Here is a 13,344-nt window from a genome sequence, read left to right as displayed (position 1 = left end):
ATTAGTTGTACGCTTGAAAGCCGAACTTTCCTATATGGAAATCGTTAGCATCGCACCATACCATTAAATCCCACATTCCTGGGATCCATATTTTCTTTTTTTGCAACATGCCTCCAGAGCCCCATGGATTTCACACATGCAGCTTAGTCTGTATTTTTCCAGAATGTGGAGCTTAACACATGGAAATCAACCAAATTAACCAAGTGTATTTATTGAGTGCTTACTTTATGCAGAGCACTATACTAAGCGAGTGGGAGAGTACAATAGAGTAGGCAGACATGACCTCTACCCACAAGGAGCTTACAGTCTAGAGAGGGAGACAAACATTAGAATTAATTACAAGTGGATATGGGGGTGGGGTGAAAAATCAAAGTGCATAAGGGTTACAGACCCAACTGCATAGGTGACACAGAAGGGAGAGCTTGGTAGTTTAAGGGCTCTTGGAGGAGGGCCTTGAAAGTTGGGGGAAATTTATGTTGGATAAAGGGTAGGGAGCTACAGACCAGAGAGAGGGGATAAATATATATATTTATACATAACATTGCCTCAAATAGAAAGATGTAATTTATCATTTCATTTTCTAGGCTCAGGTAGAATGTCAACAACTTCCATGATCCCCTGCATGCACACATATTGGGGAGCATTAATTCACTCATTCATTCAATCATATTTATTGAGCGCTTACTGTGTGCAGAGCACTGTGACCTAGTGGAAAGAGCATGGGCCTGGTCGTCAGGGGACCTGGGTTCTACTCCCAGCTCTGTCACTTCCCTTCCCTGTGCTTTTATCACCTCATCTGTAAAATGGGGATTAAGACTGTGAGCCCCTTATGTGTGCAGAGCACTGTATTCATTCATTCATTCATTCATTCAATCGTATTTATTGAGCGCTTACTGTGTGCAGAGCACTGTACTAAGCACTTGGGAAGTACAAATCGGCATTACAACATACACATTCCCTGTCCACAACAAGCTTACAGTCTACAGCAGGGGAGACAGATATGAATACAAAATATTAAATTACAGATACGTGCATTATTGCTATCCCAGCGCTTAGTACAATGCCCGGAACACAGTAAGCACGTATATATATATATACGCATACTAGTATTGTAGTATATATACTTGCCCATCATGTGAGCCTGGTAATGTCACAACTTCTCGTTTTTCTCAGCTGTAAAATGGGGATTAAATACCTGTTCTCCCTTCCCCTTGGACTGGAATCCCAAGTGGGACAGACACTATGTACAATCTAATTAGCTTGCATTTACCCCACTGCTCTGTACGGTTCTTGTTACACAGTACGCACCTAGCAAATACACTTAGTATTACACACAATCCCAAAATTGAGCTGAGGACACTTCTCCTTTTGGGGCCTTAGAAAACATGAACAATGGGATCTACCCACATTCCTAATATGCATGGTTTTAAACCCCAAACCTCAAGTCCACTTGTTTGTTTTTTTTATGGCGTTTCTTAAGTATTTTCTCTGTGCCAGGCACTGTATTGAGTGCCATAGAAGACACAAGATAATTACGTTGGATGCAGTCCCTGTCCCACAGTCTTAATCCTCATCTTACAGATAAGGTAACTGAGGCATAGAGAAGTTAACAAATACCATCATTATTATCGTTGTTATTAATATTAATATTAATATTAATATTAATATTAAGTGACTTGCCCAAGGTCACACAGCAGACAAGTGGCAGAGTGGGGATCACAGGCCCTTGCTGTAACCTCTAGGCCAGGCTGCTTCAGGTTTTTCAAGTTGGCCTGTGCCAAACAGCTCAGTCAGTATTTTTGGAGGGAGAACACCCTGGAATAACAAGGGAAAGCGGGGGAGGGCTGTGGATTGCCCCAACCTTGCTGGGCTTATCCAGAGAATCAATCAATCAATCAATCGCATTTACTGAGCGCTTACTGTGTACAGAGCACTGTACTAAGTGCTTGGGAAGTACAAGTTGGTAAAATATAGAGACAGTCCCTACCCAACAGTGGGCTCACAGTCTAGAAGGGAAGACAGTCTAGAATGGTCATTGAACTTTTGAAACAGAGTCTCGCCAGCCGGGATCAGTTCCCTCATGGAGAGCAGAACAAGAGGCAGAATTTCAGGAATTTCCAGCGTAAAGCGCCATCCTTTTCCTCTGCCCCAGCCTCTACAATTGGAAGTTATCTATCGATCAATCAAAGGCATTTACTTCATTTTATAATGGCATGTGTTAAGCGCTTACCAGGCACTGTACTAAGCCCTGTACAACCTAATCAGGTTGGACACAGGCTCACGGCCTTAATCCACATTTTACAGATAAGGTAACAGGGTAGAGAGAAATTAGGTGACTCACCTAAGGTCACAGAGCATGCAGATGGCAGAGCCAGCACTAGAACCCAAGTCCCCTGCCTCCTACGTCTGTGGACTTTCCACTAGGCCACGTTTTTTCTCCTACTGAGTGCTTACTGTTTGCAGAGCACTGCACAAGCGCTTCTAGCCTGTGAGCCCGCTGTTGGGTAGGGACTGTCTCTATGTGTTGCCGACATGTACTTCCCAAGCGCTTAGTACAGTGCTCTGCACACAGTAAGCACTCAACAAATACGATTGATTGATTGGAAAAGTACAATCGAGTTGGTAAAGCCCAAGCCTGGGGAGCCTAATCCCTTCACCGCCACTTGCCTGCTATGTGACTTTGGGCAAATCACTTCACTTCTCCGAGCATCAGTTTCTTTAGCTGCAAAAAAGGGGGATTCAATACTTGTTTTCCTTCCTAACTGGACTGTACACCCTGTGTCCACTGGCCTGATTAACTTGTACCTATCCCAGTGCTTAGAACAGTGCTCGACACATTTTAAGTGCTTAGTAGATACCATAAACCCGCTCCCCAGGTGCAAACATTCCCTGCTTACCGTCAATCAACCGATGGTATTTATTGAGTACTTTGGAAGCAGCGTGGCTCAGTGGAAAGAGCCCGGGCTTGGGAGCCGGAGGTCATGGGTTCTAATCCCGGCTCCGCCACTTGTCAGCTGTGTGACTTTGGGCAAGTCACTTAACTTCTCTGGGCCTCAGTTCCCTCATCTGTAAAATGGGGATGAAGACTGTGAGCCCCACGTGGGACAACCTGATCACCTTGTATCCACCCCAGTGCTTAGAACAGTGCTTCGCACATAGTAAGCACTTAACAAATGCCATTATTATTATTATTGCCACACCAGGCCATGGGGGAGTTGATGTCTCCCGGGCAATGGATTTGGAAGTCACCATGTGGCACTCCAACAGGACAAGGGTTCCTGGGATCCAATCTCACCCACCCTCTGCTTCCAGCCTCAACACACCTCAGCTATTCCAAATGTAATAAATCTATTTTCTCCGTGCAATTCCAGGGGAAGATTTCCCATAACACCTCCACGTTACTAGGGAAGAGGTAGTCTAATGGAAAGAGCCCGGGCTTGGGAATCCAAGGACTTGAGTCCTAACTCCAGCTCTGCCGCTTACCTGCTGTGTGACTTTGGACAAGTCACTTGGGTTCTCTGGGCCTCGGTTCCCTCATCTGCAAAATGGGGATTCAATACCTGTTCTTTCTGCTACTTAGGCGGCGAGTCCCATGTACCTAGCCCATGGTTTAGTACAGTGCTTGGCACACTTAACAAATACCACTTTTCTTTTTCAGTCAAATACCGATTTCTTCCCTCTACAAGGTTTAACATCCAAAAAAGCCTCCTCACCTTCCACTGACCCGGTTCTGAGCGTGTAAAATAAAATTCCAGTCGACTTGCAGGAATTCCTTGAAAACTGCATCTCAAAGCAGGAGAGAAGGCAAGGGAAGGAACACTGGACACTGAATCTGGTGAAGGGATCAAACAGGAAGAGGGAAGAAGGGAGAGGGAGACAGCCTGCACGATTCCCCAGAAACACTGTAAACAGAAAGGCAGCGTTAATTCTGATAAACATTTTATTAAAAATTTCTGACAGTATGCATTTTACTTTTAATTATGCGGAAAATGTGCGTAGGAGGGTCGCTTTATATTCAAATCAAACTAGTGTTATTTACATGCAAGCAAACTGGGGCCACATACTACAATTCTTCGACATCACGGGAGACATTAATCCCTTTGGCAGATTTTCCCACCACGAGCAGGACTAGCACACGGGAGGAAGACCTGCCTTCCCTCTAGTCTCCGCGGTGCACACTTACAAGTCCCTAGATCCAGAACCAGCAGGGTCTATGAACAGAGCAACAGAGCACAGGATTGGGATTAGGAAATTTAAGTTCTAATATCTAATTTGCCCACTTGCCTGGGCTGTGCGAGACCTTGGACAAGTCACTTAACTTTTCTGTGCCTTAGTGCCCTCATCTAGAACATGGGGATTATCAAATATCTGTTCTCCCTCCCCCTCAGAGGCCACGAGCCCCATGTGGGCCAGAGACCGTATCCCAACTCATTACACTGAATGGACCCAAGTCCCTAGTATAGGGCTTGGTGCGGAATAAACGCTTAACCAGTACCACAATTATTATTAAGGGCTGGAAGAAGGGATTTACAACCCTGTAGAGCTCTCACGGGAACGGTGAATTTTAAGAATCATTTCACGTGACAGAACCGCAGGATGGTAAGCGACTGAAAACAGCCCGTTCTGCCTAGGGTTCAGATCCCCAGATGTCAAGCTGAGCAATCTACCGTGTCCGGCGATTCCACTTGCTGCCTTAAAAAAAAAAAGCACTCTGGATCATGATGCCCATGAAAATAAGGGATGCACTCTTTTAATTTAGCATAAAATTTTTTAACAGTAATTCTAATCATCGCAACTTGCATTACACAGAAATGTTCTTATTCCCCAAGTAAAACCACGGTACAGCTGAGGCAAATTGTATTCCACGTTCTGCCCCAAAATGATGCTCTTTACACTTCGTTGTCTGCTCAACAAATTAGTTCAGACTGGACAGAGGTACAAGGAAAAACCTTTAAGCACAGACTTCCCACAGGCGACTCCAGTCTAAGATAAAACCCTACACAGATGCAATACCTTAAGAATCTGAAAGAAAACAGACACTGTCTATGCTCTTTAATAAGTCTTCCACAGCTTTAGTCCAACGCATTTGCAAATACAGACAGAACAATTAATGTGCCTCTGTTCACATCCTGAACGTGTTCCTCTTGTCCCCAAGATGGTGCTTTGCAAGTGGCTTTGCTCCCAAACTGCCAGTTTACAATTCCCCGTCGGTAAAACTGCAAGACCGTTTTGCGACAATTCTATCTACAGGAAAGTATCCTGGTAACGAAAGAAATGTAGCAACAGCAAATTGAAAAAATAAAAAATAGATTCAGTTTCTGGGGGCTGTGTAGGTGAGAGAGGAGGGCAACCCTGGGGGCAAACCAGCCCTAAGCAGGGAAAAGGAAGTTGTTTGCCAAGTATCAACAGCAGCTTAGCGAACTTCTGCTGAAGTCTTTACCTTGGGAAAGACTAAGCTGCTCGGTTTCCTTATTCTGGAGCTAAATAAAAGGTGGAAATCCCAAATGGAGCTCGGCTGCCATCCACCTCCATTTCACGTCCCTTTTCGATACACTCCAGCGGCTTTCCAGAGGACATTTGTGTTGGTTCTTTGTGCGGCTCCCGTTATTCCACACATGCTAGTTCACTATCCCCCCGTCCTCCTCCCAGATCACAGGTTATTACATACAGTTTATTACACGGAGAGGGAAAACACCAACAAGAAGTTCTACTTTCACAGGACATCCGTATTGCTTCTGGTTAACTGAGCTATGTCTTCCCCTCTCTCACTGAATCTGTGGAAACCTTCCTTTTGTGGTCCCCTCCCCGCTCCACCCCACAAAACCAAAACCCTGACCACAATACATCCCTTAAAGTAAAATCCCCACCGGACCAAAAGCTAGCATCCCACAGCTCTCAGAAACCACCCAGCCACACACTAGCATATACAATACACTCAATGGAGCAAACATTGTGATCAAGAAATACACTCCAGTCTGAAGTTACATTATTAAAAAAAAGAACAAACCCTTCGGTGTCCTTGTGAATACCGGTCAATGATCTGCCGCTAAAATAACCACACCATTGGTTTGAACGCCAAGATGGATAAAATTCCATTTCATTTGCGGGTTCCATACGGAGATTTCCAGTAACTTTTATTCGGTCTGAAGGAGTGGACCCTATCTGGTCATTGCAGACGACTGGCTCAGGAAATCCAGGATATTCCTTCAATGGACCCACGGGGGAAGTTGGTCATGGTGGAGGGAGGGACGGGGAGGAAAAGGGAGAAGGGAAAGCACTGTCTTGTGGTAGGTCACATATTATGCAAATACAACCCACCAAATCCCGACCTTTGTGAGGCAAATGTCAAGGTTAAGTAAGATCATCGGCCTTCAAAAACTTGATTTTCAGGGTACGACAGATTTCCGGGATCTTGGCAGTGGCATACTGGAGGAAGATGCTATCAAAAATTGTGAAAATTTCTAAAATCTATCGAACCGGAGAGCCTGCGGCCACTTAGAGTCGAAGCTTCTCCTAAGGTTTAAAAACAGTAAGTGGCCCCCGGGCGGCTAGAGTGGGGCTGGCCCCTTTCCTCTCTCTAGAAACTTATAACCACTGGCAGCTTTGGGGAGAGGTCTGCAATTGACCCTGGGGGGTGGTAAATAGTGTGAAAAAGCTAGACATGTCTTCACAATTACAAGTTGTTTACTCCCATGCTTTATTGAAAGTGTCCAAGTGGATCAAAGACAGATATTTGGAAGCAGGTGTATGCCTGGAAAAGGATCACTTTTTAAGACAGATCAGGATGTCATTTGCCTATGGGAAATACAAATCCTCTAGGGACGAATGCCTGCGATATGAAATCTGAGCAAGGAAATACAACAGAATCTTATTTCCTCCCTCGTCTAGAAAGTTCTGAATGTAAACATGATGTCCGGTTACTGCTACTAAACTTGTTCGGCCTTACATTTCATCTTTAAATATAAAACTGGAAACATTTTCCTTGAAGTTTGATGTCTTTCAGTGCAATCTGCTTTTATTTGACATAAGGCTTTTGGGGCAGTCACTTTTGATTGGATTTTGCTGCCTTCTGGAAGAGTCAAGCGACCATTTATTCTCATAGATCCACTTTGTCTTTAATGCCCTAGCATGTCAAACTCTTCTTCCCTTCTGGTCACTTCTTAGCGCATAGCAGGTTTCAAAACATTAATGTCCAAGTAGGCCAGTCCCTGGGGAAAAAAAAAAAAAAAAAATCCCAGAATAGAGTTTTAATGAGGCAGGACGGTTACTGTGCTTGGGGATTTTTTTTTTTAATGGTATTTGTTAAGCACTTACTATGTAGAAGACAATGAACTAAGCACTGGGGTAGATACAGGTTAATCAGGTTGGACACAGTCCCTGTCCCACGTATGGCTCACAGTCCTTAATCCCCATTGTACAGATGAGGTAACTGAGGCCCAGAGAAGTGAAGTGACTTGCCCAAGGCCACACAGCAGATAAGTCGCGGAGCCAGAATTAGAACCCAGGTCCTTCTGGTATTAAGCAAAGAGTTCCGATGGCCCGTCGTCAGCCCATTCACAGCCACCCAGAAGACAGTAAGATACAAGAAATCGCCAACTAAAGTTTGTGGGGAGCACATACCGGAGGAAAATGACATATATAATCTACCTACACTTCAGTAAACTTTGAATTCCACCCCACACAACCTCACCTGAAAGGGAGGGGAGCAGGGATTGGAACCTACTACTATAGGTGAGTGTGGAGCTGGCTTAAAAGGAAGCACTAAAATAACCACACCATTGGTTTGAACGCCAAGATGGATAAAATTCCATTTCATTTGCGGGTTCCATACGGAGATTTCCAGTAACTTTTATTCAGTCTGAAGGAGTGGACCCTATCTGGTCATTGCAGAAGACTGGCTCAGGAAATCCAGGATATTCCTTCAATGGACCCACGGGGGAAGCTGGTCATGGTGGAGGGAGGGACGGGGAGGAAAAGGGAGAAGAGAAAGCACAGGAGAAGGGGGGTAGCGCTAGCTGTTGGTGTCACGTCGATTTGCGTACCTCCTTGGTGGGGTACCCTTTTCTAGGCTCTTGGGAAGTACAGAAGCAGTGAGAACCAGCGTAGCCTAGCAGAAAGAGGATGAGCCTGAGAGTCAGAAGGATCTGGGTTCTAATCCTGGCTCTACCACTTGTCTGCTGTATATGTAACCTTGGACACATCACTTTACTTCTGCAGGCCTCAGTTCCCTCATCTGCAAAATGGGGATTCAACACCTATTCTCCTTCCTACTTAGTGTGCCCCATGTGGGCTTGTATCTACTCCAGCACTTTGTACACTGGTTGGCACATGATAAGCCCTTAAAATACCACTACTATTATTATTGTTGGTATCTCTCCCAAGTGCTTAGTACAGTGCTCTGCAGACAGTAAATAAATAAATTTATTTTATTTTGTTAGTATGGTTTTGTTCTGTCTCCCCCTTTTAGACTGTGAGCCCACTGTTGGGTAGGGACTGTCTCTATATGTTGCCAACTTGTACTTCCCGAGCGCTTAGTACAGTGCTCTGCACACAGTAAGCGCTCAATAAATACGACATTGATTGATTGATTAAGCACTCAACAAATACGACTGAATGAACAAAGAAATGACAAGTTTCCTGTCCACAAGGCGCCTCCACTCCTATAATGGAGAGTTATTAACTAAAATGACTGGTGAATGGAGCAGGCTCCTCGAGAACAGCGATCGATTCTAATTATTCTACCACCTTCTTCCAAGTGCTTAGTACAGTTTTTGGCACTCAGTAAGCGTTCAACACAAATATCATCAACTGACTGGATACGGAGCCATTTCCTTATTAGAAGAGATTGAAAAGAGTGAGAATTCTTCAACCTGGAAAGACGTAATAGTAATAACAGTATTTGTTAAGCGATTGCTATGTGCCAAGTACTGTTCTAAGCGCTGGGGTAGATACAAGGTGATCAGGTTGTCCCACGTGGGGCTCACAGTCTTAATCCCCATTTTACAGATGAGGTAACTGAGGCCCAAAGAAGTGAAGTGACTGGCCCAAAGTCACACAGCTGACAAGTGGCGGAGCCGGGATTCGAACCCACGAATTGAGAAGAGACAGGATTGATGTCCATAAGACCATGGAAGGCAAAGCCAGGGTGAACCCTGACTCGATGTTCAACCAAGCCCACAACTCCGGGGTGAGGGGAATCACCCACTGAAGCGTCAGTCAGGGGGAAAGTTCCAGAGAAGCAAAAGGAATCCTTGTTTCCAGGGTAAGTCGAGAGGGCAGAAAATATCGGCTAGCCAAATTCACCAACAAGCTGTCCAGAATGGCTCGCTAGAAGGGAACTTTAGAAACGTAAAGAGGAAAAATCGGGCTTGTGGAATGGCCCATCTCTACAAATGAGGTTTGATGTCAAAATAATAATAATAATGATGGCATTTGTTAAGCGCTTACTATGTGCTAAGCACTGCTCTAAGCGCTGGGGAGGATACAAGGTGATCAGATTGTCCCACGTGGGGCTCACAGTCTTCATCCCCCATTTTACAGATGAGGTAACTGAGGCCCAGAGAAGTGAAGTGACTTGCCCAAAGTCACACAGCTGACAATTGGTGGAGCTGGGATTTGAACCCATGACCTCTGACTCCCAAGCCTGTGCTCTTTCCACTGAGCCACGCTGCTTCTCGGGAGACCACCTCCCAACTCCTTCCAAGCATCGGAGTCGGTGGCAAATGGCCTGGAGGACACCGATCGGCCTGACCCAGGAATCCTGGAGGTTGGGATGTTCTGTTGCTCTGGCTCAGGATCACCTCGAGGGGCAAGAGGGCCCTGGGGCAATATACAATCGAGTGGCGTGCTCATAGGTGCTGCTCCTGCCCTTGACTCGAACCAACTGTCTTTATGGAGGACGTGGACGGAATCAGGAACCGAAATATCTCGGGCACTTTAGAAGGCAGAAATATGCCTCCAAGTGATGGAGATAAGCAAGGAAAATAGACTGTCAAAACAGGATGAAACTCAACGAGGGACAAGCACAAGTTAACAGGCCTAGGGAGAGAAAGCCAAGCAAGACGAATGACAGGATGGGGAAAGACTGCTAAGGTACAGCAGGAAACAACCTGGGAGGCTTTTTGATTCAGAGGCTGAAAATGAGTCAGCAACATAGTGTCATTATTGAAACGCCAGCATGGGCCCGGAAACTAGGAACAGAATTACGGTGCGTGCGGGGTTGGGGCGTGACCTCCCTCCTCCTCACCAGGCACCGACTGGGCTGGAGGTGCCGTGGGCCTCACGGTGAAAAGCTGGGTCACATTCTATGTGGCTTCATCAGGGGTGAAAGTAAAACCGAACTGGCCTTCGGCACGACCGCCACTATTCCGGTCCCGGTGGCGGCACCACCGAGGAACGGAAGGAGGGTCGGTGGGGGGGGTGTCCTTCCCCGTGCCCAGCCATCTCCTGCTCGTCCCCATCTCTCACCAGGACCACCCAGCCATCCAACTCCCCTTCCAGGAACGCCTGCTATTGTTTCCTGATCTATGGCTCTCGGCCGCCTTGTATCTGTGGTTTGCGGCGCTTCGGTTCCTTTGACCTGGCCACCCTTGGATTAGACCCGGATATTAGAGTGCTGGGTGGAAGGTGACAGAAATGACTGAAGCGATGGAAATTAGGTCCTGTATGAAAAAATTCAGGGAACAGCGATGGTTTAGCCCAGAGAAGAGGGTGCAAAGGGGCGACTGCCATCAAGCACATTACGACTCCTGAATAGCTGCTTGCTTGGTCCACTGGGGACCAAACCAGAGGAAATCGATTAACTCTGAATCATGGTTGGGCTTGAAGAAAATCTTCTCGAGGGGGATAAAACACTGGAGTAAATAACCAACGGTGGCTTGACGCTTCCAATTTTGAAAACAGGCAAATCAACAGTTTTGGAAGACTTATTCACCAGTCTGAAGGCAGAGGGTTGGAGCACAAGATCCTTCAAAAACCCCTTAAGGGTCCTTCCAACCATACTATTCTTCCATTTTATGACACCCAATAGCAAAAGGGAACATGGAGCCCAACAGGAAATGGTTAAGGAAAGGGGTCGCTAGCCCCTGCATTTTCCCCTTTCCCGTTGGACCAAAAGATTTCTTGAGGGACGGAAAGAAGGGTGCCTCCCCTAATATGCCTCACTGAGGGCACACATGCTCAGAGGAAAAAGATAATGCCAGAATAAAAATAAACTTAACTAAAATTCATTTTGATAATGAGATTTATATCAAATTGAATAAAAAAATCAAATTGTATACTTCACTTTAATACAAAATTACAGTAGGGTTTGAGTACACACAAGCGAAACAACAAATGCATCTTACCTTTAAATCCTTCTTCAGGCATACAAACTGAAAAAGAAGAAGAGTGAAAAGCCCTTCAAATACAGCAAATAAAAGTATGAGAGCCCCCTGTCTAGTGACCTGTTTTCGATAGGCTTTTTGACACTGTTCTCTTGTACCATCAATGAACTTCGAGAACTCTTTCCTGCCCAGTCCAGCCCACTCCTCATCGATATGAGTTACAATGGGGTGGGAATGGCAGGGGAGATATCCACGCGATCCAAACCATCGTGTCTGCACTGCAGGAGTGACTAGGGAAGACCTACTTCAGAGTCACTTGGGATGCTCCAAGGTCAGCGCTTTGAGGAAGGGCAGGAGGGAGGAGTGGGAGCCAGAAAATGGAACCTGCCTGTTGGATGATGGGGTGCCCCCGCACATGACTGCCCGCCGTTGAGTCCAGTCTTGTGATCAGCGGCATCATTTTCTGGTCAGAGAATGATTCTCTACCCAGAAATGATCCCGGAGAAGCTCCCCGGGATTCTTGGCTCCGGATGCCATTCCTCCAGTCTGACCCGTGAGGGTGCAGGGCATTTATGTGAAATCAACGCAGTGGCCGGCCTGGACGGGAAACCACTGGTAATCCTAAAGACCCACAGAACAAACTACGGGAATGGTCCCCGCTGTGAAGCATTCATTCGTTCAGTCCCATTTACTGAGCGCGGACTATGTGGGAGCCAAAGAACCACAGCCAAAGGTGGTGGCCAAGACCCTCAAGCCCGGCCTGGGAATAGTAGGGGGCCATAACTAGGTCATCTTTGCTCTACATAACCAGGGCGTCATCTCGATAGTTGATTAGACAACGAACACATTGGTGGCACACACTTCTTTTTACCTTGCATAACATCGTCCATTGCGGCATAATCAGCGATCGGTTCGTCAGCCTAGGAAACAAACCCAACACTACTTTTAGGCGAAGATGTGACAAAGTGACACATTTCCCCAGAGCTAAGACAGAGGTCTGCTGCCAAGGCCACTCATCTAATCGCTTAAATGGAGTTCTACAGAGGAAACAATACAATTTAGCTTGGCCCCTAATTCAAACAGGTGTTGTGAGCCTAAAATGAGAGAATCCTCCAGTAGAAAATCTGGAGAGAAAAGACGGCAGAATGAACTTTTTCCAAATCTGGATCCAAAGGGGATGGATGAGCTCATTGTCTTATTTCATAATCTCAGACAAAACCACATCCTTGGAGTTACTTTCTCTTCCACCAGAAATGCCAGTGAGGTTTAGAGAAGCTGCTGTCCCATGCCAAGTGCTCTGACTTTTGGACCACAGATCATCTTTCATCGACCTTTTAGCTAAAGGTATTGGAGGTGGGGAGGGGTAGGAAAGACCCTTGGGGAAATCTGTGGAATCTTAACATCAGCTTATTCCCAGATGGCAAATTTCTCTTTTCCTTTTAAAGTCCTGGTTAGTCACAATGATCATTTCTATCCTAAAACGGTTCATCGATCAAATCAGTTGTATTATTATTATTATTATTATTATTATTGTATTTGTTAAGTGCTTACTGTGTGCCAGGCACTGTACTAAGCTCTGGGGTGGATACAAGCAAATCGGGTAGGACACAGTCCCTGTCCCACATGGGGTTCACAATCTCAATCCCCATTTTACAGATGAGGTAACTGAGGCCCAGAGAGGTGAAGTGACTTCCCCAAGGTCACACAGCAGACAAGTGGTGGAGCCGGCATTAGAACTCATGACCTTATGACTCCCAAGCCTGCACTGTATCCACTACAGCATGCTGCTTCTCACTGAGTGCCTATTGTGCGCAGAGCACTGTACTGAACACCTGGGATAGTACACTGGCATTAGCAGACATGACTCCTGCCCTAGGGAGCTGGCAGTCTGGCAGGGGTGACAGACACTGAAATAGTTTACAAGTGGGAGAAAGAAGGGGAACAGGACAGGTAAGATAATTCTCGGGTATATGAGGTTAGTGCAGGAAGGCCATCGGAGGTTTGTGAGCACCTGGGTGCT

The 13,344-nt window shown here is 46.0% G+C and overlaps 1 protein-coding gene across 5 annotated transcripts in view; it reads right to left on the bottom strand.

The window, feature by feature from the left end:
• Nucleotides 1–6,673: 6,673 nt before the first annotated feature.
• Nucleotides 6,674–13,344, bottom strand: part of USP48 (ubiquitin specific peptidase 48) — a 107,029-nt gene continuing 100,358 nt past the window's right edge. For all 5 annotated transcript variants that reach the window (XM_038746147.1, XM_038746150.1, XM_038746148.1 and 2 more), the window contains exons 25-27: nucleotides 12,196–12,244; nucleotides 11,346–11,372; nucleotides 6,674–7,208 (exon numbers count right to left, since the gene is read on the bottom strand). In XM_038746147.1, the coding sequence (XP_038602075.1) occupies nucleotides 7,186–7,208; nucleotides 11,346–11,372; nucleotides 12,196–12,244 (99 nt within the window). In that variant the 3' untranslated portion in view covers nucleotides 6,674–7,185. The remainder of the gene's footprint in view (nucleotides 7,209–11,345; nucleotides 11,373–12,195; nucleotides 12,245–13,344) is intronic.

The sequence above is a fragment of the Tachyglossus aculeatus genome, chromosome 5, assembly GCF_015852505.1.
Source record: "Tachyglossus aculeatus isolate mTacAcu1 chromosome 5, mTacAcu1.pri, whole genome shotgun sequence".
Lineage (NCBI taxonomy): Eukaryota > Metazoa > Chordata > Mammalia > Monotremata > Tachyglossidae > Tachyglossus > Tachyglossus aculeatus.
This window is presented reverse-complemented; position numbering and strand designations above follow the sequence as displayed.